This window comes from Rhinolophus sinicus, linkage group LG15 (assembly GCF_036562045.2).
Source record: "Rhinolophus sinicus isolate RSC01 linkage group LG15, ASM3656204v1, whole genome shotgun sequence".
NCBI classification, from domain to species: Eukaryota; Metazoa; Chordata; class Mammalia; order Chiroptera; family Rhinolophidae; genus Rhinolophus; species Rhinolophus sinicus.
Genome location: NC_133764.1, coordinates 48,744,809 through 48,770,992, shown reverse-complemented (window position 1 = coordinate 48,770,992; position 26,184 = coordinate 48,744,809). Strand labels below are relative to the sequence as shown.

The 26,184-nt window shown below is 42.7% G+C and overlaps 1 protein-coding gene across 1 annotated transcript; it reads left to right on the top strand.

Annotated features, from left to right (window-relative positions):
- The first annotated feature begins 605 nt into the window (after positions 1 to 605).
- Positions 606 to 24,413, top strand: EZH1 (enhancer of zeste 1 polycomb repressive complex 2 subunit). Its single transcript, XM_019747609.2, has 20 exons — positions 606 to 736; positions 8,630 to 8,757; positions 8,883 to 9,011; positions 9,924 to 10,043; positions 11,401 to 11,521; positions 12,511 to 12,687; positions 13,655 to 13,757; positions 14,226 to 14,389; positions 14,772 to 14,863; positions 16,818 to 16,998; positions 17,259 to 17,455; positions 18,864 to 18,955; positions 19,909 to 19,949; positions 20,440 to 20,565; positions 21,577 to 21,755; positions 22,264 to 22,359; positions 22,780 to 22,861; positions 23,340 to 23,420; positions 23,829 to 23,913; positions 24,197 to 24,413. The coding sequence occupies exons 1-20, from the start codon at positions 730 to 732 to the stop codon at positions 24,255 to 24,257; spliced, it is 2,262 nt and encodes a 753-aa protein (XP_019603168.2). The 5' UTR covers positions 606 to 729; the 3' UTR covers positions 24,258 to 24,413.
- Positions 24,414 to 26,184: the final 1,771 nt, after the last annotated feature.

Here is a 26,184-nt window from a genome sequence, read left to right as displayed (position 1 = left end):
AATTCAGCTTATGCGTTTTTTACAAGAATACCACAGATGTGATTTTGTGCCCTCATTGCATCGTCTTGAGAGGTACCCAATCTAATAAAAGTATCTCATCACTAGCGATGTTAATGTTGATCACTTGATTAAGGTGATGTCTGCCAAATTTCTCTCCTGTAAAATTAGTTGCCTGTAACTTCTAGGTATCTTCTGAGGAGATACTTTAATACAAGGCTAATTTGAATCTAGGTGACTAGAAAAACTATTGACAGAAATGGGGGAGTCAGGTATAAATAAAGCAAGAAGGGTAACTTAGAGCCCATATGAGTCTTTAAGGGTATTGGTAGATGTGAGGGATCGGTATGAAGGGGTTCCAAGTTGGCTTCAAATACTGAAGTGAGATGTGCCTTGTCACAGGCATGTGAGGATGGTGCAACCCCGGATAAGGTCTTCAAGAAGATATTAGTGGCTCTTCGAAGTTTCGAAAGAGCTCTTCCTGTCCCCCTGATAGCGCCGCCTTAGAAACCATCCGGCTCGGGCTGCACCACCTCGGACTCCTGAGTTCGGGGGGTGGGGGGAGGTGTTGTCGCCAAATGACAGATGTGTGAAGAAGGAAGCTCAGGTGGCCCAACCTGCAGGGCGGGCGGCGCAGTGCGCACGCGCCGGTGGAGGCGCGGGGCGGGGCCGAGGCGCGGGGGCGGGGCCGCGGCGCGCAGGCGTCCTAGCGGCGGGTCCCTGCGGCTCGGGATGGAGGGTGAGTGAGTAAACAAGCCCGGGCCGGGCTTTGGGGCCGGGCCTCGGCACCTCGCCACCCGGGATCTGAGAGAAGGAGAGGCAAAGGGGTCAGGGAATTGGGAGGAAGCGGAGGGGCACACTGCCTGCCTGGCCGGGATTAGCGGGGCGCCCACACCCGCTTCCGAGGACTTGGGGAAAGGGGGCGACCAGGGGAGTGAGCCCCTGGCGAGAACGCTTCTGAGGCCGGGAGGGCGGTGTGTCCAGGAGGAGGAGCGGCGGGGGCGGGCCCGCGGACGGGGAATCCCGTTGGAGGGCGGGGTGGGCTGGGTGGGCGGGAGCCCTGGCTTGTGGAGGGCGCGGGTGGGCGGTGGCACCAGCGGGGGCCCTTAGCGAGGTGGACTCCCAGGGACCTCGGGCTGTGCACCCTGAGGGCCAGACACGGGTGCTCGGCTTGCGATGACTTTGGGGGCTGTGGAGGAAAGGGTGTCAGTAAAAACAGGGTCGGGACTAGGGTGAGGTGAGTGAGGTCCTGAGGTGCGAAGTGTAGGGGATGCTCGCTCGGGACCGAGCCCAAGCGGAATCCTCCTTAGGTTTTGCGCCCTGGGCGCCCCGCGAGCCTCAGCAGCCTCAGTCCTGAGTTAAGAGGCTGCTGCTCTGCAAATTTGGTCTCGCGCCAATCCCTGCCCACCCCGGAATTCTCCTGGGGATCAAAGGGAAAGCGCCGTGCAGCAAAAGCAAGGTTGTATTTGGGACATGCCTGTTACCGTAGGAAATGTGGGACGAAATTATTCAGGCAAAAAGTGACTACAGAGAAAGTGTTTCGGGGGCGGGTAGGAGGAAGGGATTTGGAAGGAGGTTAGTGCCGCGCGGGTGGAATATTGAGAGCCGGTTTTTATGGGTGAAATGTAAGATTGTAAACGGAGTAATCTAGGGCTAAAGGGGTGAGGATGAGGAAAAGAGCCGAGGTGAACGAACAAACTACGTGCGTAGGAGGACGGCGTTCATAGTGTAGTCTGTTCCTCCGGGTTCGCTGCCCTGACGTCTTTGAAGAGAAAAATCCCCCACCCGGTGCCTTTAAGTTTAGGAAACTGGCGTTGAATGAAGTTTCCAGCCTGAAAAGGTGCTGTCAGAGGTTTCTGTGAGAGCTTGTCCGTTTTAAGCCTTGGAATCTCCAGGGCTGGGTTGATGTGGCATTGATAAAAGATTACTTGCTTACATAGAAGAAAGTGTGTGTTAGAAGATATGTACTTTTTTAAAATTACATTTATAATAAAGGAAAGGATCATATATAAAAATGTAGTGATAGTAGTATTGTCAAGGTTTATGGTGTGTGTGTATCACAGTGTGAAGTAACTCTCCAGGGCAGGGATGTTTGTTTTATTCACTGATGTACCCTAAGCACCTAACATAGTGCCAGGCACACAGTAGGTGCTCAGTACAGGTTTGTCGAATATATAAATAGTAGGCAGATCTCTGGGGCTGGATCCTAATTCTGTTACTAACTGGCAGAGTCTTGTGGTCCAGTCATGGAACTTGATGCCAAGGTACAAGTTTTGTTTTGTTTTTTAAGATTTTTTTATTGGGGAAGGGGAACAGGACTTTATTGGGGAACAGTGTGTACTTCCAGGACTTTTTTCCAAGTCAAGTTGTTGTCCTTTCAGTCTTAGTTGTGGAGGGCGCAGCTCAGCTCCAGGTCCAGTTGCTGTTGCTAGTTGTAGGGAGCTCAGCCCACCATCCCTTGCTGGAGTCAAACCCGCAACTTTGTGGCTAGTTGTAGGGAGCGCAGCCCACCATCCCTTGCTGGAGTCAAACCCGCAACTTTGTGGCTAGTTGTAGGGAGCGCAGCCCACCATCCCTTGCTGGAGTCAAACCCGCAACTTTGTGGCTAGTTGTAGGGAGCGCAGCCCACCATCCCTTGCAGGAGTCAAACCCGCAACTTTGTGGTTGAGAGCCCACTGGCCCATGTGGGAATCGAACCGGCTGCCATGGGAGTTAGGAGCATGGAGCATGGAGCTCTAACCGCTTGAGCCACTGGGCCGGCCCCTGCCAACGTACAAGTTTAAAACTCCCTGAGGTTGAAATGACCTCTTCATTATGGTATTACTTTAATTCTCTTTGAAACAGCACTAGAATAAGGAGCCTAGGATTGAAAAATGAAAATTTACTCCCAAAACGACTTTTATGAGAAGAGAAAATGTAATCAGACTTGTTTCTCTTATCTTACTTGCCATTGAATTAGCATGCCTTTAAAAAACCATTTAAAATATTAATTTTGTCTGTTTAGTTTTTGATATCTGAAATCTGGCTTTCTTAGTCCTGTGTGTAACAGTTCCTGCCCTTGATTTGTGCCTTATCTGAAACATGTAACAATTCATTTAGTTAAGTAGTATAACTTTTTCCTGTCTTGGCCTAAGTTTTAGAAGTTTCTGCTTTGTTAACTAGCAACTTCCCTAAAAAGGTTTGAGGCAGCAACACTAAAAGCACATTACATTTCTACATAGGGTAGTTAGACTAAAGAGAAAAACGAAAAGGCATGTGGAGAAAGGTGAGAATTATTCCGGTTAGGTTAGGATTGCAGAGGAGGGTATATGGGGAAAAACTGCTTTTAGGGAATACCTCCATTCCAGAAAGTCCTCAGCTTTTTTTTGTTTTGTTTCGTTTTCAATTTGTTCAAACTGTGTTGGGCTCCTCCTACCTCTTTGGTCCATCAGCCTGTCGGTGGGATTTCAGGGCTCCAAACTTTAAAATTAGGAATTTCTTAATGGGTAGTTGGAATTCGTGGTGTGTTGTGTCCGCTGACACACTTGCCCTAATAATTTGATTCAAAATGGAATAACTAAAAAGTCTTGATTTTGTTGAATGGTAATGAGCAGTCACTAAACATTAAGCTTTATGCTAGCTTAGTACAGAACCAAGGTAGGGCTCTAGCCTGTTAGGAGATTGCTTTATCTCTTCTACATCAGCATTGTTTATCCTAAGGGCCAGCATTTTCCTTTGTCTCATAAAAACTAATCCCTCTTTGATTTTTATCACCATTGTCTCCAGTGCACGTGACTTGATTCTCTTAATAAAGCAACACTAGACAATATTAATGCTATAACTCTATTTTATATAAGAAGTCAGGGTCACAGCTTCCTGTTAGTAAGGTTTTTTTCCTATGTGTGTAGTGCCCAGAAGCGCAAACTAGTAACAAATGTAAATACCTTGGAGAAGTGGAAGGATACAAATTAAAGATGTGCTTAATAGATCCTGATTGATCTATCATTGTGTGCTCTCCACTACAGCATTGATTTTAATGGGGATACTGAAATTGGTGATCACCAGAATGACTCAATTGTGTGTGACTAGAGTTCTTTGCAGAGGTGGGTTCACCCATACTGTTTATGTTTCAACTCCACCATGGACTGAAAAGGAAAGAATGGCGTGGAAAAGTTAAAAGTCTACAGTGCCATCGCCTCCAAAGCGTTACTTAGCCTGCTGGTTAATAAAATTATTTGTTATAAAAGAGAAAGTAGTCAAGCCATTGAACTTGCCCCTAAGACAAGCTATTTCTGCAAAGGGGCAACTTTATGTGAATAAAGGAACTTCATAGTTTGGAACTGTTATATTCTGTTCTCAGTCTCTGTAAGTTTAAGAATATTGTTTCTTAAATGTTTTATCCCAAAACATTTCCATAATGTTTTCCCATTTCCAGCTAGCGACAGACTACATTCTAGTTTTAGCCTTGGAAGCAAATTGAGATCCAGTTTTCTAGGGAAAGATTTCCAAGTTTTTATAGCTTTCTTTTCCTGTAGAGATTTAACATGTAAATAAGGTAGTTCTTATTTCCAATTATCAATCTTTTTTTAAAATAAACTTTATTTTTTTAGAACTGTTTTAGATTTACAAAAAAACTGTAGAGATAGTACAGGGAGTTCCAGTTAAACTCCACATCCAATTTCCCCTATTAGTAACATCTTATATTAGTATACATATAACTGTTTTACAGTTAATGAACCAATCTTGATCATTCTACTATTATTCATTGTGAAGTCATTCAAGAGTTTTTTTAAAAAGGTAAAATTGCCTACAGATTTTTAATAGTTAGTCTCTAGAAAATACTGGATTGATTTATCATCAAGAAAGACTTTTTTTTCTTTAATCAGTTTTATTGAGGTAAAAATTTATATACGATAAGTTAAACTCACTAACCATATATAGTTCAGTGAGTTTTCACAAAAGTACATAGTCAAAATAACCATCACCATAACCAGTGTATAGAACATTTCATCATCACAGAATAGTTCTCTATGCTTCTTTCCTTTTAATCCTTTTCCCCAACCCCAGCCCCTGGCAACCACTGATCTGCTTTCTAGAAAAATGTCATGTAAATGTAATTATATAGTATGTAATTTTTGTCTCTAGTTTCTTTCACTTAGCATAATGCTTTTGAGACGTGTTGTGCGTGTTTAGGAACTGTTCATTCCTATTTATTGCTGAGTGTATTCCATTGTATGTATATACTGCACTTTGTATCCATTCACCAATCCTTAGTTATTTGTCCTGTTTGCACTTTTTGGCTACTATGAATAAAGATGATATGAACATTTGTGTACATGTCTTTGTGGGGATATACATTTTCATTTCTCTTGAATAATTAGAAATTGTGTGCCAGGTTATAAGGTAAGAATATATTTATTGGGGAAAAAAAAAACCCCAAAACTGGCAAACTGTTTTCCAAAGTGGCTGTACCATTTTGCATTCCCACCAGCAATGTATGAGGATTGCTCTACATACTCAACGGCAATTGGTATTATCAATCTTTTTTATTTTAGCCATTATGATGGGTGTGTAATAGTACATCACTGTGGTTTTAATTTGCATTTCCCTAATGACTAATAATATCGAGCATCGTTTGTGTGCTTGTTTGCCATTCCTGTATCTTTTTTGGTGAAAGAGCTGTTCAAATTTTTTGCCATTGTTTATTGCATTGTTTATCTTATTGAGTTGTAGGAGTTATTTATATAAAGACTTATTTTTTTAATTTCTTGACCAAAGCAGCATATGTTTTGGAGTTTATTTTCGCTGTGTGGTTGAACATAATGAAAAGCCTTAAGTAGTAGCTTAATGCTTAATTGGAATATAAATGCTGTTTTGCATGTCTAAGTAATTGAAAATAGATCTCTAGTAGAAATATAAAGTATTTTTATGTGCCATTCCCTTTGCCCAAGACAAATGAACCCACTTCTCTAAATCTGTCCTATTATAGTTAATGCTGAGTGTTTTGTTTGTTTGCTTTTTTTTTAAACCTTTGAAGTGATAGTTGTTGGTTAGTGTCCAGATGCTCTCAGAACCCATCTTATGACTGTTTCAGGTGTTTATTTTAATCATACCTATCTGTTCCAAATAGTACATCTCATCTTTCTCCTACACTCAGTGGGGACTGACCAACTGCCAAATAAACTTTCAGAGATGTTGAAGACCCATTAAAAAGCTAAGCAAAATAAATATTGACTCATGGTCCTATGAGATTCAAATATCACTTTTATTGTAAAAGAAGGAAGTGTGGCTTATTTTATATTATGATTGGTTAAAACTCAATGGCATTTTTGTGTAACTGTGTATACTCCTCTGGCCAAATAAAGTACTTGAGTAAAATTAGCAATAGTGCCATTAGTTACTGGACTATTGTGTGTTTACTGTCATCTCTTTTGACAGACTGTAGGAGATCACATTTCAGTTATAACTCCTTTCTGTAATAAAAATATTGGCATTTTTCTGTGGCTATCTCCCCTAAGAAAGCCACACACACACACACACACACACACACACACACACGCAGCTGTGGATTGTGTCCTTTTCCAAATGGAGGGAGCAACCTGCCCTATGCTTACTATTTCAGAAAGAGAAATGACTTCCAAAAAGAATGGAAGAGGGATTGCAATTAAAACCCATTTTCTTAGGAGGTTACAATGTCTCAATGGATTGTAATCTGGAACATTTGGGTCATTTGCATCTGAATAGGGGTAACCTAAGTTTTCTGAGGAAGGCAGTTTTGTCCTACATTTGAACCATTTTTTCATTTTCTGGAGCAGAATATTATTAAGCTTGTTCAGGGCAGAAATTATACGAACAGCTACTTAATATTACATGTGAGTGTGGTGTATGTTCTTAAATAGTTTTATCACTTAAAAACAAAAAAGAGTCCCTCTTTTGGCCCCATTCCATAGAGGAATGAGAAGTATTTAAAAGATGCAGAAGGAAGCGAGATGGTGCCATTTGTAGGAAAGAAATTCAGGTTATCTTAATTTTTTTATAACCCAGCACCTTAGTACTCTGGGATTCAAATTCTTAGATTATGTTGATGTTTCATTCCCTTCTTCCAGAGAGATAATATTTAATTCACAGGGAATTTTGTTTTTAAGAGCTTGAATCACTTGACTGAGTTTACAGTAAACACAGTGAGTCTTTGTCTGCTTCTTTGCTATTCCTTCCTTCATTTATCGTCTAAATTTCACATAGCATTACTCTGATCCATTTGGTTTATCAAGTGAAATAAAGTCCATGTGCATGAGATAGCATAATCATGATCTGATTGTGGCATGTGTGTGACAGTGGGTTAAACTTTGTTGTTTCGCCCCTGTGCTGTCAATTCTTATAGGAAAAAACAAAACAGGTAATTTAAAAATGCTCCTTTAGAAGAAATATGATATTAGACTCCAAAAGAAAACTTTTTTCCCCCAGAAATTTAAAAAATCAAAGCCTGAAATTTTAATTTCTGTTTCAAATTTTGGCTCTTCATAGCTGCTTGTAATGTTTTCAGAACTTTCAAATGTTACGTGAAATAAATAGAACTAGTTCTCTAGGAAACCCAAGTAGTGAGTGTAGAGTAAAAACATAATCATGTAGATTTTATTGAATTTTTATACTTAATGTTGTTCTTTCTCTAAAATGTTGATAGGCCTGTGGGCTGAGCCTAGAAATTGGTTCAGAAAAGCAGGTTAGTCAGCTTGGTAATTGTGAGAATATATTTGTACACATGACTGGAAGGATAGAATTTAAGAAAATAAAGGACCTTTCCCAAATGGCATCGAGTATTATTGAAACCTGATTTACATGCAGAAATAATGGTGGCAGAGACCTCAAAGTCTTCGTAGTTGTCGGGGAGTGTCCTACTAAGGATATCAGTATCTAAATATGCTTCACTGACTTAAAACCACTGTCTATTCTCTTTTGAAAAGCTGAACATTTGTTTTGCCTTTATGTCTTACCATTCCTCTAAAGAACAGAAGGCACATTATAAAACCCAGCACTTCCCCTTGTATTCTATGAGGTAGGTAGAGTGTATTATAATTAGTACTTCTTTAAAACTTTGAACCTAATTCAAACACACACACGCACACACAGAAAAAAAAAAGTTTTTTGCAGTGTTGTATATTTCCCTATGTCTCTCTGTTAACCTGGAGATGAAATTATGCTGTTGTCGTATCTGACCTTTATTGCTAGGCATGTGGTAAATTTAGATAATTTGTCAGGTACAGTTTTGTAGTATGGATCTTTCCATGAAGCTCTTTGATAATTAACTTAATTCTTGCTGAATATTTCTCTTAATCAGGATAGTGAGTAGGCTTCCAAATTTCCAAGTAATCCAAGTTTCTAAATATCTGCACGAGAACTTCTTGAGTGCTAAATTAAAAACGAAGTACCAGAGGAAGGCAGAGGCTAAGCTTTTTGGTTATCTGACCAGGAATTGCTGATGTAAAATCTTTTAATTGAACTTTATGTTGAACTCATAGATTTGGGTTCTTTAAGCATATGTTTTCATGAATAAATGTAATGGAAATGAAAGCATAACGGACCATGTTTGTTTGAGTTTGAGGAATGCTTCATTTTCAGGCAGTAAAATGCTCTTTCTCATCCCCGTCTTTCTTAGATTACAGCAAAATGGATATACCAAATCCTCCCACTTCCAAATGTATCACTTACTGGAAAAGAAAAGTTAAATCTGAATACATGCGACTTCGACAACTTAAACGGCTTCAGGCAAATATGGGTGCAAAGGTAAAAAATAATTCCCAAGTGAAAGGTTTTATATTTTAATATATTGATCCAATGTGAAAGGTTTGGATCTTTTTTTTTTAACTCTTCTCTTGAAATCCTAACAACTTTTTTCTTGGCTTTGCTAGGCTCTGTATGTAGCAAATTTTGCAAAGGTTCAAGAAAAAACTCAGATCCTCAATGAAGAATGGAAGAAGCTCCGCGTTCAGCCTGTCCAGCTGATGAAGCCAGTGAGTGGGCATCCTTTTCTCAAAAAGGTACTTCTGGGTGTCTAAGCTCGGCCTTCCTCTCTTCCTTGGACTTGGGTTTGTGATTAGAAAATGAGTAAGGGTGATGGATACAGCTATTACAGTCAACATTGAATAATCAGGATGGTAAATCTGTAGCTGAAAGAACTTTTTCACCTATTGTTCTCCTCAGGTAATGCTCATAATCATAAGGAGTATTTCATAGAAAAATGAGACATTGACTGTCTACTTCCCTGGGCTCTGTGTCCAGGCTTCAAAGCAACCTTTTTTGTGTGCCTTTGGCACCTCAGGTACTTTGCTATTGAGAAAAGGAATGCCCTGGATAATGGACAGGTGTATATTGATCAAAGGGACATCCCTTATTGTAAATTTACAAATCATTCTAGTTTCTTAAAGAGATAATATTTTTAAAATATAAAAAGCTGGTAGTGTATTGAGAGCAATTTTGTTTCCCAAAGCAGAATATGACTATAACTCCTTTGCTTCCCTTTACTGACCCCATCAGCTGTGCAGCTAAGCTGATATCCACCCTCTCAAAGTTTAGGTCTTCAAGAAAACTTCCTCATCTTCCCCCTCAGCTCTTAGGACTTTCAGAGGCCCTTTGCTGTTGTGTACAGTCCAAGGAGACCAACAGTTTTAGATGGAAACAAATGCCAAGTATAGGATTTGAAATAAACATCCTTCAGTGTGGGAGACACTATGCAGGACTTGGGAGGGGACACAAAGGTGAATAAGAGATAGTTGCTGCTTTCCACAGGTTTACAGTGCAGTGGTTACTTTTAGGAATAGACCATTACAAAATCCTCAGCTTATTAATTTGCAAGAATTAGAAGGCTACGGGATCATGTTGGAAGGAAACTACAATTCTCTCTTGGGTTGTGTGCTTCCCTTTCTCTCTCCATGTTGTTGCTTATATTTCAGTGTACCATAGAGAGCATTTTCCCGGGATTTGCAAGCCAACATATGTTAATGAGGTCTCTGAACACAGTTGCATTGGTTCCCATCATGTATTCCTGGTCCCCTCTCCAACAGAATTTTATGGTATGTATTGAAAGCACTGTGATTGTTTAAACTAGATGATTTTCTTATGTTGATATGCTGGCGCTCCTCTTAGGGTAAATATTATCCCAGTATACTTAAAGCTTGGACATGCAGGGCAGAATGCTTTTGTAATTTATTTACTCTAAAAAGTATATTGCGAGTTGTTGTAACTTGTTAGATTTTGTGCTCTCTGAAGTATACTTCTGGGTCAACGCTTGTTCTTTTTGAATGGATGCGACTGGGCAAGACTCCAGTTTTCCCTTACTACCTTGGCCCAATTATGTAACACGTGCAGTTAAATGCAGTTTAAATCAGACACTTGAGGCTTAAGCATCTTGACAGCTCCCTGCTGATGGCGCAATCCTTTCTGAATCCCCTAAAGACAAGATGCTATGAAAGAAACTGAGATAAAGGAGGCATACAGTGATCCACAAGTCTTTCCTCTGGGCCTTTATGCTGACTCCTACTAGGATTATTTGTGGTCCTGATAATCAGTCCTCTCTAAATACTGCCACTGCTTATCATCTGCCTGGTGACAGATAGCATTTCTGCTGACTGGAATAGGATATAGGTTTACAGAAGGGAATCCTCTCTTGGAGTAAAACTTTAGAGTCATTTTACTGTGATACTTGAGGATTTAAGAATGACTGTGTTCTCTGTTGAACCCCCTCCCAAAAAATCCGTTAATATTGCTCATTGCCAGAAAATATTCATAGTTCACACTGTGATTGACTTTAGGTTCCCATGGTATATGATTGACATGAGTTGTAATCATAACTTTTTATTATGATTATGGGAGATTAGTCTTACTGTGTATAATGCAATATCTAAAACTTTTATGGTTGCCCAGTTTCTATTCTAAATATTCTAGTTTTATTTGAGTATATTCTTGGAAGCCTTCATTTTTATTTATCTGTTTCTCTACTTATGAAAAGAATTAGAATTGAAGACTTTTTAGATTGTTTTTAGGAGATATTAATACCTATTTCACAATGATGTTTAGTGGATAAAATGAGATAATAAGTGTAATCATTGTGAAAAATAAATGTGATATCAAATTTTAGGTGTTGGTAGAACACATATTATTTTTAGTATCATGACAAACATTTGGTAGTTAATATCAAGTAGTTAAACTAACTTTTTTTCCCCCCAAAAAAAGTAGTATTACCCCCACTTCTACTTGAGGTTTTATTGGCAAAACAAAATGGCCAGTCTTTAAAATGCAGGAAACCCTGTGACCAAAGTCATTTGTGGGAAATTCAAGCAGCAAAAAAGGCTCGGCAAAAGATTTCATTAAACAGAAGAGAGGAGATGCATAGTGAATTCATGGAATGAATCATATCTGGTTTGATTTCAGGTAGAAGATGAGACAGTTTTGTGTAATATTCCCTACATGGGAGATGAGGTGAAAGAAGAGGATGAGACTTTCATTGAGGAGCTGATCAATAACTACGATGGGAAAGTCCACGGTGAAGAAGGTAGTGGTGCCGAGCCCTTTGGGAAAAACCTTTGTTAGAATGGTGCCTCTTCCTTGGTCCATCATTATCTTCTGCCTCATGGAATACACACTAAAGAACATTTCAGTGTCATCACTTGGCTGGAAATAAAAATTTTATGTTAAAAATATTCCAGTTAAATTTTAAAAGGAGTTGGGACATGAAAGGATCATATAGTAATCCGTGGCTGGAAAGAAAGTACAGATAAGTTTGATCTTAGAAGTTTTCCATAAACCCATCCAAGGCCATTTGTTCTTCATTGTACTTACTCTGAGAACGGCAAAGAGCATGACCTCTCTGTCCTACTTTGATCCAGATATGCCCTGGATCTCTCAGAAGTTGGTTATAATATCGTGACTTTCCTAAAAGCAAGTCGTTTGGATTTAGTTGTAGTTCTGGAAAAAGCTGTCAATGTATAAGAAGTGGGAAGATGGAAAGAAACTCCCCAGTGATTTGCAAACCAATGGCCTCACCTGCTCTTTGGACAATTGAGGGTCCTGTTTTTAATATGCATTTATCCACAGCGCCCCCTAGTGTTCAAAGACTTTCTCCTAAATTGTAGTATATGTAAGTATGATTTTAGAAAAAAATGTCTTTTGATTCAGAGGAGTCACTACTAACCCATCAGCAGCAAAACCAAGTACATTTTCATTTTATCATTTTTTTTCTATCCCATTTGTATTGTTTTCACATTGTTGTGAGATTTTGGACCATAAATACAGATTGACTTGTGACTGAGGAAGTGAAGTACCTCATTAAAAATAAAGCCTATGACTGGATTTCCCATTCTAGCCAGCTGAACTGTTGCAGTTGTAAGAGCCAATCAAATGATTGTAACTCCCTGGTTGTCCATATGAAAGTATGTACATGTTATCTGTCTGGGCCTGGGAGTGAATATAACAAAATGTTCCTAGGAACACTAATGGAGTATGAAACAACCACTGCTCATCCTTCTAATCCTGACGTTGCAGAGATGATCCCTGGATCTGTCCTGATTAGTGATGCTGTCTTCCTGGAGTTGGTAGATGCCCTGAATCAATACTCAGATGAAGAGGAAGAAGGGCACAATGACACCGCAGATGGAAAGCAAGATGACAGCAAGGACGATCTGCCAGTAACAAGAAAGAGAAAACGACATGCTATTGAAGGTAAGTAGCACCACTTCCTTATTCCACTTAGAAAGTAACAGGGAGAGGGAAGAAAGAAAAAATAAAAGTGTATTGCTTATTAAAGGCTGTTGGTGCCTGTCATTCATTGGTCCACCTAAAAGGAAAAAAATGATCATTGACTAATAGCTTAAGATTGTGACCTAGCTGAAGAAGAAGGTACAAGAACTTAGAGAGTAATCATTGTTCACGTCTGATTATAAAAGTGGTGTGTTTGGAAAACATGGAAAGTTATGAAGAAGAAAATAAAATGACCTTATAATCCTGCTACCTAGGAATAACCAGCATTAATATTTCCTTTTAGAGCTAAAAAATGTATACTCGTGTATACTTAGTTTTATATATAAAACTAATACAATGTTATATGTCAATTACATCTCAATTTTTGAAAACTGTACATATAAATCAACCTATTTGTATATGTTATGCGAAATTGCTATCATGCCGTGTATATGTTTACACACATATATAATTGTATATCCCTTTTTATTTAATCTTATATCATGAGTACTTTTCCATGTTGTTAATGTTTAATTACTTAATGTTTAATTGTACTCTGTTATTTAATTGCACTGTATGTTCAGGGACATAGTGTCTCTCTCATTATAACTAAGTTATAGTATCAGTCTTTTTCTTCACCACCAACATTATGATAGAATTCTTCTGTATTCATGTCTTTCCATGAAAACTCTGGTTTTCACCTCCAGATTCTATCTTGGAATGTGGATTTTGTTGTTCATATGTAGATGACTCCGATTTCCTTATTTACTGGTAGCCTGTTAGATAAGTCCAGATAGCCTTGACCTTCTTTCTATAGTCCCAAACAGTCAATGGTTAACAGAGCAGCTCTTACCAAAGTGCTGTGACAAAAGGAAAATGATCAAACAGCTTTGCTTGCATATTTTGATTATAGATAGCACGCAGAAGCTTTTTGTCTTTTCAAATTCAGGCAACAAAAAGAGTTCCAAGAAACAGTTTCCAAACGACATGATCTTCAGCGCAATTGCCTCGATGTTCCCTGAGAATGGTGTCCCAGATGACATGAAGGAGAGGTAGGGAAAGTGGCGCCCCCCTCAGGCCGTATAGAGTGCTTAGGCAAAATTTTTATTCAAGCCTATGTTTGGTTAAGAAAAAGTCTTATTTATGGTAAGTGCGTTATGATTTGCCCTCACTTCTGAGTACTGCTTACTTGCTTACCTCTAAATGCCCATTTCCATATTAAGTGTCATTGTTGGCTGGCTTTTGAGTAAGTCTGCGCAGAGAACTTTTGAAATTCTGCCTTTTTTCTGGAGAATTACTCCAGCACCATGCTTATCAAATCTTTCCCTTCCCTTACGTTCAGACACATGCCCAGCCCAGCATAATTACAGTGTTATATATCATTGCGTCATCAACAAGACCCATGAAAACATTCATCTTCCCTTGGCAGACTGTACGTGGATGACTGTCAGTACTCAATCTGTGTTTTCTCAGTGGAGACATTTCCTTGGAAGGAACGTTGTCTCTCTTTTCTTAAACAGGTATCGAGAACTAACAGAGATGTCAGACCCCAATGCACTTCCCCCTCAGTGCACACCCAACATTGATGGCCCGAATGCCAAGTCTGTGCAGCGGGAACAGTCTCTGCACTCCTTCCACACACTTTTTTGCCGGCGCTGCTTTAAATACGACTGCTTCCTTCACCGTGAGTGGGGCTACTCCAAAACGCTCTCCTGTTTTCCATTCCCAGCCACTCATTTCCTTCTCTTTATTTTAGTTTATCAGGTAGAGTTCTGGGCTTCTGATCAGATAATGGTTTTACAAAGGGCCAGTTCTAGTTTCACTTGTTCACTTATAGTGCAGCCTGTTTTGCGTGGTCAGGACAGAATAACCAGCAACATAATTGTTCCTGACTACCTCCTAGCTTTGAAAGGATTGTATTGATACCAGAAATGATTAAATTGTGTGCACCTTGATGGTAGCTGTTTATATCTAAATTCTACACTAGCTGCCTAATTCAGTTTTGTTCCTCCCTATTCTGTTAAGTGGATAAACCATTGGAAACAGGACAGTGTTGTGTTTTCCAGCTTTTCATGCTACCCCTAATGTATATAAACGCAAGAACAAAGAAATCAAGATTGAACCAGAACCATGTGGCACAGACTGCTTCCTTTTGCTGGTACGTTCTCAAGCTGTTCTGCCATTGTTAACTTTGTTGAAAATTGAACAGGAAATGGTTCTTGGGCTTTCTGCCCCTGGAACCACAAACCAAGTGAGACAATGCATAGCATTCTCAGGGACATAAAGTGCAAATAAAGCATGACTTCTGCTCTTAAAGAGCTCCCAGACAGTGGGGCAGTAGGACTGTGAAGTTAGTCTAAAGATGTGAAGTTTGAAGAGCATTGAAGGCTTTTCTGCTCTAAAGATCATCTACTCAGATTCCAGAGTCTTAAACTGTGTTGTTTGAATTGGAGTTCTCTCTCTCTCTCTGTAACTTACAGAAACATATATGCACAGGTTTTCTTTCATTGCTTTTTAGAAATCAGTACATATTCAAATATAATGCTGGAGTATTCCCCCTCCAATGTTTTATTAAGAAAACTTTCAGTCGTGCAAAAAAATTGAAAGATACCTTGTTCCTTGATTTAATAACATTTTTTCCGTATTTGCTTTATTCCTATGTTTATGTGGATGTATCTTTTGCTAAGCTACTAGAAAATAAGTGGCAGACATTGTGATGCTTGTTTGTTATTTCAGCATGCATCTCCTAAAAATAACCACATTATTTCAGCTAAAAAAATTAACAAGAATTTCATAATATCTGTCCATTCCATATTCAAATATTTTCAGAGGTACCAAGAATAGCTAGTTTTTTTTTCCAAATCAAGATCATACAGTCATGTGTCATATTTCATTATTATGTCTTTTCAGTCTCTTTTCATCTCAAATAATCACTTCACTTTTTTTTCTTTTCCTTTTGAGAAGTTCAGCCTGGTTGTCTTGTAGGATGATCCCGTATTCTGGATCTGTTCTTTTCTCCTGGTGTCATTTGTTACTCTATCTCCTGTTTCCCATAAGCTAGAATTACATCTGGAGGCTTCATTATATTTATGTTAAACATTTTGAGTAAGAATACATTATTTTTTTTTTTAATTTTATTTTATTAAATTTATTGGGGTGACAATTGTTAGTAAAATTACATAGATTTCAGGTGTACAATTCTGTATTACATCATCTATAAATCCCATTGTGTGTTCATCACCCAGAGTCAGTTCTCCTTCCATCACCATATAAGAATACATTATAAGTGATGCTGTGTGTGTCACATTGTAGCACAGGCCAGATTCAATTAATTTCAGAACTTTTCTTTTGGAATTTCCTGTAGGGCCTACAGTATATTGTTCTGAATATCCTTAATAATGATAAACCTTTATCCTTTACATGTAGATTTAGTTTTCAGAAACATCTAAAAGTCTTTGGGAACCAAGTCTGGTAAGAAGATAGACGATCAAGCTGAATGACAGTTATTTGGTCTTTTAAAAAAGCATAGTTATAAAGTAATGAAACAGTATTCTGCCAAGTTTAGTATACTGAGTTGGAGGGAAGTTTCAAAATTAAGTAGTAATGTTGTACGAATTGAGGGGTTACACATTTTATTATGGGAACAGAGGCAGAGCAGTAGCATGTAAAGAGCAGTGTGGCCTGGGGACAGGGTGGCCTGATTCTTGTACCCGCTCTGGAACAGCTAGCTCTGTCCTTGCAAGCGGGTCCCTTCTCCTCTCTCAGCCTCATCTCCTCATCTACAGGAGAATGTGTTCTCAAATTCCAAACAGCTAACATGCAAAGGAATTTTAGGTACAACTCACTGGAAAGTTGAAGATGCATAGATTATATCTTTTTTAAGATTACTGTATAGGATAGTTCTTTGGTGAAGAGGTATAAGTTTGTAAGTTTTAGAATGTTTGTTAAATGGCTAGTCTATGGTCACACTTATATGGAACGGAGCCGAAAAAGTAAAAAGACAGTAACACTGCACGAAGTACAGATGTTAAAGGAGAAGGTTTGCGATGGTGGGATCAGTATGGTGACTCTGGGCCTGTTCCTGTTTTCTGCCTGTAACGTGTCCGTGGCAGGAAGGAGCCAAGGAATACGCCATGCTCCACAACCCTCGCTCCAAGTGCTCTGGTCGTCGCCGGCGAAGGCACCACATGGTCAGTGCTTCCTGCTCCAACACTTCAGCCTCTGCTGTGGCTGAAACTAAAGAAGGCGACAGTGACAGGGACACAGGCAATGACTGGGCCTCCAGTTCTTCAGGTACAGTGAAAAGAAAATGCTCTTTTCTTTCCACACGAAGACTGGTAGACCCAGGACCACTGCTAGCCCTTAACAGTACTACGTTTTATGAAATTGGTCATTCTTTCCACAGGTTTACCTATAAACAGTGAACATAAGAAATATTTTTGTTCCTAACTCTGCCACCTTTTAAAGCAGAATGAAGTACTTCTGAGTTTGTGGCCAACTACTGATGAGGTCTGCATTCCACCTTCTGTGTCTCTTATTTCTTCCTCTCTTAGAGGCCAACTCTCGCTGTCAGACCCCCACAAAACAGAAGGCTAGTCCGGCCCCACCTCAGCTCTGTGTAGTGGAAGCGCCGTCGGAGCCTGTGGAATGGACCGGGGCTGAAGAATCTCTTTTCCGAGTCTTTCATGGCACCTACTTCAACAACTTCTGTTCAATAGCGAGGCTTCTGGGGACTAAGACGTGCAAGCAGGTACTGTCTGAAAGGAGCAGGAACAAGCAATCCTTTCATGCACTGCTCTGTCAGCTGCCTGTTGGAGAGAAGCTGTCTCAGGCTCAGTCCCTCATGAGCCTGTGCTGCTGGGCGAGGAAGTGGGTTCCCCAAACACGGGGCTTCCTGCAAAGGCCAGGCTTACCAATGCTTGGGGACCTGCTCTTCTCCTTTCTGAATTCTTATTTCTGTCTCTAGCCACTATCTAACTCTTCTGGATGTTTCTACACCCTTTCAGCTTCTTTTTTGGGGGTTTCTGCCTTTTCTTCTAAATGCATATTCATTTCCTAGAAGGGACTCCTGGGTCTTTCTGGGGATCTTCCTAGTGTACGCCTGCTCCTGCCTTTAGCCGCAGCCACTGCTCCATCCATCAATATCTTCATTGCTTTATTCTCCTAACGTTCTATCACTAGATTTTCTAATTACCACACTTAGTAGCTAGGACTGGACCTCGCCCTTCTCATTCATACCATCACTAGAATCACAGTTTGATAGTCGCCACCAGTGCTCTGGAGGCAGGAAAAGCCTGCAGTGAGAAGACTCAGGGGATGGACAAGTGGCCATCCCCTTCCCCACCTGAAGAACAGGTACAGGGCGGCAGGGGTCAGGGCCCATCTGTCCAGTGAAAAAGGAACACCAGAGCTTGAGTCTTGCTCACTTGGCTCCCTAACTTCTGGAGGAGTCTTTGTGGCCTCTTCTTCATGTTCCTGTTGTTAGAACAAGCAGTAGAACCAGGAATTTAAGTGCCCTTTGCTTTCATTGTGGAGCTCAGACCTATATCCCTGAGGCACAGGTTCTTAACGTAAAGATCTATCAAATTGGGTGCAAAACAATCTTTGTGTGTATAAGCAAAATTCTGAGTTTTGTGCCTATAACCAAAATGGGAAAGAAAGAGCCAAAAACGAATGCTTTAAGGGAAAAAGCACCGTGAAAGGGACCTGGTCTTCCTGAAATGCTGTCCTGCTGAAGTAGTTAAAGCTCTGACATCTGTCTACCAGCAGAGGGAGCCAGTGCTTAGCCGGGTGGTACTATTTATGTCAGGTCTCACACTCTTACACAAGGTACACAAAGTTGCCCTTCCTAAGAGGAAACAGATAACTAAGTGTTGGTAAGAATCAGCCTGTACAGGGCTTGGCAGGCAGAGCAGTAGATGAAAGCTACTGACCAGGAAAGCTGTAACTGTGCTCAGTATTTCTCCTTTCTCAAATCAGGACAAATACTTAAGAATTAACTCAGAGCCAGTGTCAGTGTCTCTCCCTGACTGAAGAGATGCTCGGTCAGCTGCCTTCGAACTCTCCAGAACCCTCCCAAGCCCAGCACCTGGCTGGGTCACTTATATGCCCTCCTAGCTCAAGAAGGAGTGACAGGTCTTCTCGGATTTCTCTTCCAGGTTTTTCAGTTTGCAGTCAAAGAATCACTTATCCTGAAGCTGCCAACAGATGAGCTCATGAACCCCTCGCAGAAGAAGAAAAGAAAGCACAGGCAAGCGTCAAACAAAACATTTTCTGTGGCCAGGCTGTTCCCTGTGCTCTGACCTCCCCGTGGACTTCCCATCTGTCTCCCTGTTTAGCTACTGCCCATCCATTTGGCATTGCACAATGGAGGGCCAGCCTTCCCAGTGCTCCCTGCGGGTCTGTGCCTTGGATCAGCCAGCCCTTCCCCTGTCCCTAGATGCTGTGCATCAGGAGATAACTATCTGGTTTTCTATTTAAGCTCCTGGCCCGTGGAATGTGGAGCTGGCCTTATGGCCCCGCCCTGAGGCCATTTTCCTCCTTAGGTGATTAGTTACTTCTGTATACCCACTTCTCAACCCTGACCAGAGTTATTTTGTTTTGTTTAGTTTTTGGCACTTGTGTTGTTTTTCTAAGTTGCATAACAACATTGTTTTCTAGCTAGCTTTTGCTTAGGGTTGGAAGTTTTTAAAGAATAATTTGACACTCTGCCTGACTTGGTTCTTTAATGACTATCACCTACTGAAGGAAGGAACTAACACCGGTTCTAGATATAGAAGGAAGTCCCTGTTCCTTTCAGTTCCCTTTCAGTTTCTTCACTCAGAGCATATTCCTGAAAAGCCTGCTCACCTCCCCGTATCGAAACTCCCCCATATCTCCACCTCCCCAAACGCTGGGAAGAGGCAAGAGGGAGAAACAGTAGATACAGACGGTTGGGTTTTGTTTCGTGTCTGGTTTTTGTTTTATGTATGTTTGTTAAGGGGGCTATTGTTTATGTTTAAATCTTGAGGAACAGGTCAGCTGAGTTTGGGATGGGCTCTAGCTTCTGTGTCCCAGAGTGAAGGCTTCCTGTGAGGGGATTTGGGGGGGAATGCTCCCCAATTACCAAATGGCAGTCCCTTGGAGCAGGTCACATTGTCCTGGACCCAAATCTACAGAGTCCCCCAGGGCCGTGACCTAGACCCATTCTGGCTCTCTTTTCAGGTTGTGGGCTGCACACTGCAGGAAAATTCAGCTGAAGAAAGGTGAGTTCCACCAGGGCGTTCTTCAGCAGTTCAGCTCGAGGTCTCACCCCTGTGGCCATCCCCTGCCCCACCTGCAGCTGCACTTGTTGACCCTGTACCTCTTCCGCAGGTTGCAGATAACTCTGCAGCAGCTGAGAACAGCTCAGCTTCTCACTGCAGCTGCGAAGACCTCTTAGGTAGATTTCTGGGCCTCGTGGTCTCTGGCTTTCATAGTGTGCCATTTGCCAGGTTCTCGACGTCACTTAATGTTTGGAATAGCTGCATTGTAGTCCCGGACCATTTCCACACTCTCCCCACAAAGCAAATCACCCCACTGTAGCTTAGGAACAACCATCATCTAGGATTGCCTCTCATTTCAGGTTCTAAATGTGTGTTCAAGGCTATAGTTAGAACAAGTCTCCTTTGAACCAAGGCCATTGGACACTTGGGAGGGAGAGCAGAGAGGGAGGGTGGGCACAGCAGTGTCCCAGCCTATTCTTTCTTCTCCTAGATAACTCTTCCACACAAGTGTACAACTACCAACCCTGCGACCACCCAGACCGCCCCTGCGACAGCACCTGCCCCTGCATCATGACTCAGAATTTCTGTGAGAAGTTCTGCCAGTGCAACCCAGACTGTAAGAGTTCTGTCTTCCCCTGTAAGCTACCGAAACAGTTGGCCTCACTGCAAACCAGGTTTCCCTCCCTTTCTGCACCTTTTGCTGCTTATGGGCATTCTGATATTCTCTTTGCTGTGTTTTAAGCATTCTACAGAGGAAATAAGAGACTTAAGAGCTGGAAAAGTCATTTTTTAAAAACCCTTAGGTGTATGATTCTGAAAGTAACAATTAGACAGAAATCAGCTGCTTTCCCAACTTTACCTTTCAGGGCAGAATTAAGAAATATGGGGATCTTTTTTCTTATGGTACAGTCATAGCGTCCCTTTCCAGGGTGTTGTTTTACAACTTATACAGGTTACAATTCTGTGTGTGTCTATTTTAGTTAAACGTCTGGAGTTTTAACATCAGGTCAGTCTGGATGTTAGCAGAAGGTGGGATAGAGGCTAAAAGTGCTTCTCTTTCACTTCTTATCCCACCATGCCCTTCCTCAAGGCAGCAATGGCAGCCCCCAAAGCTGGCAGAACTCGGTGCCCAGGCAGCTGTGCTACAAGTGCCTCCTAACCCATAGCAGATAACAGTCTTAACCACAATAGAGGGGTGCTTGTGCTGGGGAGGGCAGTGGGTAGAGGAGGGTAGCATAGACGGATGCATTCTCTTCTCAGAATGATTGTTGTTTTGATGTTGAGTATTTACCACTGAAAAGCACTGATTTCATTTTTTTGGGGTACTATCTACCTCCCTTCCAAATTCCACCAACATAGGGAAAGGAGAGTTGTTGGGGAATATCTAGGACATACACCTTCAGAGTCAAACCTGCTTTCTGGACTCTCAGGCATGAATGTTGGGAGACACTCCATTTTCCTTAGAAAAAAGTTTGAGTGTTGCTTGATTATTGGGAAGGGAACTGCTCCCCTATTTTGCCAAATATTCTTGAACACATAACATTTACTTCCCTGCTGTCCCTTGAGTCAAACCTGAGCCCCAACCTTAGCCTGCTTTCTTCTTAACCTTACCTGTCACCCCTCCCAGGTCAGAATCGTTTCCCTGGCTGTCGCTGTAAGACCCAGTGCAATACCAAGCAGTGTCCTTGCTATCTGGCAGTGCGAGAGTGTGACCCCGACCTGTGTCTCACCTGTGGGGCCTCTGAACACTGGGACTGCAAAGTGGTTTCCTGTAAAAACTGCAGCATCCAGCGTGGCCTCAAGAAGGTGAGGGCTTTTCTCAGGATTCTGGGCCGGATAATGGAATGGGAAAGACTAAATAGCCCTGAGTAGCCTCTTCCTACAGGTTCCTTACAGGGTTTGTGCATGAAAGTGATTGGTAAATTCTGAAAGACATGTTTACTGAATCAAGTTTTCTCTCCCAGTGAGGGATCAGAAAAGTGGCCCCCTGAACTGGCCAGACTGAAAGGAGCAGAGAGGATGGACAAGTCATTGATGTCTATTTTTACTTGCACATAGCAGTGGTTTCTCACAGACTCAGCTCCAGGTCCCCAGGTCTAGAGGAAGAGGTGTCATGTTTCTTTCCTTCCACCACCTCCCTTTTCTGTTTTCCCTCCTACCAGAACAGAGTGGCTTAGACCTTTTTCTGTTTTCAGATCCTCTTACTAGTTGCTAGTTCTTTCCACCCTGTTCCCCCACCGTCCACGTGCACCTTGGGCACACACAGCCCTCATTCACACACCCTGTGGTCTGAGGTTTGACTCCCTTTTCCCAGCACCTGCTGCTGGCCCCCTCAGATGTGGCCGGATGGGGCACCTTCATTAAGGAGTCTGTGCAGAAGAATGAGTTCATTTCTGAGTACTGTGGTGAGGTGAGTGCTGTTGGTTTGGCCCACGTTCTTGTCTGGGGAGATACTGATGAGAAACCTTGATTTTCTGTGGTTCAGGCTTCTGGGAGTTAATCTCTAAATAACTCAGCTGAGTTCTCGTGTAACCTCTCAGGGGATCCCACAGAACTGTTTGTAATCCTGAAACAAACCACTCTTCTTCGGCTCTTTGGCAGCTCACGCCACACAAGCGGGGCAGGTGGGGGACTCTCTTCAGCCTTAATACTGGCCAGCCTGGGTGGGGGTTGGAATGAAATAATCTGAGCTCTATCTCTTACAGTTCTTACCATGATGCTCAGTAAGCACCTATGTGTGACTGCCCCGTCCCCGTCCTTCTAGGGGCAGGGTACCACACCCAGAGCAAGCAGCCTGATCTCCCTGTTTGTTCCTTGTCTGTCTCTGCAGCTCATCTCTCAGGATGAGGCTGATCGACGAGGGAAGGTCTATGACAAGTATATGTCCAGCTTCCTTTTCAACCTGAACAACGGTACGGAGCCTCTCTCATCCCAAGGTGGTCTTGGGCAGGTCTTCCTACCAGATTTCCCTTGCTGTGGTCCAGGTTCAGATCAGCTCTGAATCTTCCGACAGATGCAGAGAACAAGGTGGTGAGATTGAATTCAGAGACACCATGAGCCACAGTTCACTTGCTTTGGGAGAACTTCCATTTCTGGGTTGTGTTTGTAATCAGAGCACTGAGCACTTAGACCTCAGAAATCTCCCTACCCAGTAGATGGAAAGAGGAGATCCATGATTCCAACAAAAAGAGGGGGACCTAAAAGGAGTGCTCCCACATGAGTCGGCATTCTTATGCAGCCTGCTGTCCCAGCTCCTGTTAGTACACTGGGCTTCAAAATTCCCACTGGATTGTCGTGCTTCTGTTAGTGTTACCATTTGATTGATTTTAAATTCAGGCTCAAGAAGCTGTGGAGTTGCCTGCTGAGCTCATGGTCTTCCTTGGTTTACAGATTTTGTAGTGGATGCTACACGGAAAGGAAACAAAATTCGATTTGCCAACCATTCCGTGAACCCCAACTGTTATGCCAAAGGTGAGTTCCCAGTGACCTGGGAATGGGGGTAGAGGATGGATACTCATTTACTATGATCTCTATCCATTATTCAGCTTTTTTATAGTTGAGTTATTTGTTTTGTCCAAAGATAATCATGATTAATGTCTGGTGTCATTTGAGCCCCCTCCTCTCTCACTTTTATAATCTGCTTTTTTCTCTGAATACATTATAAACATTTTTCCCACAAGCATGAGTCTTTTAAAGATAATTCCGCTAGCCAGAAAAGCAGATCTAAAAGCATAGAGGCAACTACCTTCGTTGACCACTTTCTAATTCTACTTCGTTTCTGTCTTCACTGGCAATGTTGAGGCAATCAGCCCAGCATCACTGCTGGTTGTTGCCTTGGGGTTGACTAGGAACCTAGCCCTGGGTTTATCCTATTTGCAGTGGTCATGGTGAACGGGGATCATCGGATTGGGATTTTTGCCAAGAGGGCAATTCAGGCTGGCGAAGAGCTCTTCTTTGATTACAGGTGAGGCAGCCAGGAATGGTCCTGGGGAAGTGGCCCTAGAGGTGGAAAGGGTGGCTGTTGGAATTGATTTGGCAGCTTAAGGTGGGTGCTAGGGATGAAGGAGAGGGTGTCACAGTGGTCAGGGCATTTTCTTTGTTCTGATCTCTGGCGCCTTTCCTCCGAACGGGGCACATGGTAAACTGCCGCTAGGAAGTGAGAGAGGAAGTGAAACGGGAGGAGACTCCATCTTTTTAATCACAAAAGCTTGTATCGTAACCTGGTTCCTCCTCCTGCTCTGGGACAGGTACAGCCAAGCTGATGCCCTCAAGTACGTGGGGATCGAGAGGGAGACTGATGTCCTTTAGCCCTCCTGGGCCCCACGCCAGCGCTTATGGTAGCGGCACTGTCTTTGCTTTCGTGCACACACCACTGCTGCTCGAGTTTCCTGCACTCTGTGTCTCCCACACCAAGAAACCCCCACCCACTCCCTCTGTAGTGAGGCCTCAGCTGTGTCCTGGGGGGACAAAACTGTCTCAGTAAGAGGGGAGACAGAGGCAGCTAGGGCTTGGGCTCCCAGGAGAGAGCATTGCAGAAGTCGGAGACTGCATCTCAGGCCTCAGAGGAAGAGAGCACAGGCTGGAGGTGGGTGACGTATGCTTGATTTCTTGTCACCCAGGCTGTGGGCCTCCGGAATCAGCTTGGGCAGTTCCTAACAAGCATTAGCCTGTAATTCTAACTTCCAAATCCAGGGTCCTTAAGTAATTGCGTTGCCAGTGTAGCTCTCTGTGGTCCTAAGACCTGGAGAGTACAGGCTAAGTGAAATCTAGTACCTGGAGCTTATGAGTGACCTGGGTTAAAGGTGAGCCTGGTGGGCAGCACAGACTGAATTCACATGGGAGAGAGATTACCTTACAACCTCTTCCCTTCGGGCAGGGTTCAAACTAAAAGAGTGGGTCCTAAGTATAGATACTCAATGGTGGGAGAAGGAAAGCTAAGTGCCATCCTTCCAGACAGAGAGCAAGTACCAGACAACAGTCGTTAAACGACTAAGCTTGGAGCCCAGCAGGCTTTGAGAAACCTCTGTATATTCTGGAGATGGATACGTTTTCAGATGCCCGGGAGCAAGCGCCAGTGCCCTGTTAACTCCTTCCAAAGTTCTAGCTTAGCAACTGCAGGCAGGCATTATGCTGCTACTGAAGAAGCATATGGGGGTGGGGAGGGGGGCTGCCGGGCTGGGTGAGTGCTCTGGTTCCCTGGATCTGTACTTGTTTTCAGGCCTTTCGTTCCCCTTAGCGGCCAGGCCCACAAGGCCACTGTTACTTATCTCTTCCGGGTAGATGGACGCAGGCCTGGACTAGAGAGGGAGAAGGTTGTTGGTGTGATATACTTTCCTGTCTGTAGCCTGCTGTTGGAAAGGGTGAGTTGACAGGATGTGTTTGGAAGTGGGTGAGGGGCTCCCAAATTGCACGTGTTTAGGATGGCATCATGTATGCACTGCAGACTGGCAGAGGATATTTGAAGTGTTGAGAAGACTACCTGTGCCAATCCGTGGTGCCATTCTCTCTGGGATTCACGCAGAGCAAAGCACTTTATTTCTTTTAGAAGGTCTATAGCTTGAGGTGGAGTTTGAGCTAAGATCTCTGGGGTCCTTGCCCAAATCCCATTCCTGAGGGAGGGGGGAGTAGACGGGTGTTAAGATTCTCCTCCAGTTCTGTCTCATCTCCTGGTAGAGGCCGGAGGAGCTGCCTTGACACAGAAGAATTGAATGAGAATGGGGCCAAAGAGTTTCCCTGTGTCTATGGCTGGTGTGCTGAGCTGGCAGGGAATAAGGAGCGTTGTGCTGGGTAAAAAGGACGTGGGCAGGTATAGACTAGCCTAGGGAGTATCAGGGAGCGGGCTTCTCCCTTCTCTCTGGGGAATCAGAGCCTCTTTCCCAGCCTATGCTGACGACTCCCATCCTCCAGCCCCACTGGCTGTCCCATGAAGCAAGGAGTGGGGTTCCCTCTGGCCAAGCAGCTGCCCAGGGATTTTTGTGGGACATGTACACGCACACACGCATGCACACACACACTCACACACATACTCACATACTCTCATTCACCACACTTGTGGGCACATGCGCTCAGCACAGAGCACGTGCCCAGCCAGCGCCTGACAGAAGCCTCTTCCCACCTGGTTGGGCCAGCCCCCACCATGATTCTGAAATCTACAGCTACTGTGGTTTGTATTCATTGTATATTGGGGACACTGTCCAGCTGGACTGTGGGCTCTGAATTACCCATAAATTATAGG

Excerpts from the sequence above, each read along its gene's own strand:
- EZH1 (XM_019747609.2), top strand. Across the intron at positions 10,044-11,400 it reads CTCTCCAACAGAATTTTATG|GTAGAAGATGAGACAGTTTT; the intron begins GTATGTATTGAA and ends GTTTGATTTCAG. Across the intron at positions 23,914-24,196 it reads GAGCTCTTCTTTGATTACAG|GTACAGCCAAGCTGATGCCC; the intron begins GTGAGGCAGCCA and ends GCTCTGGGACAG.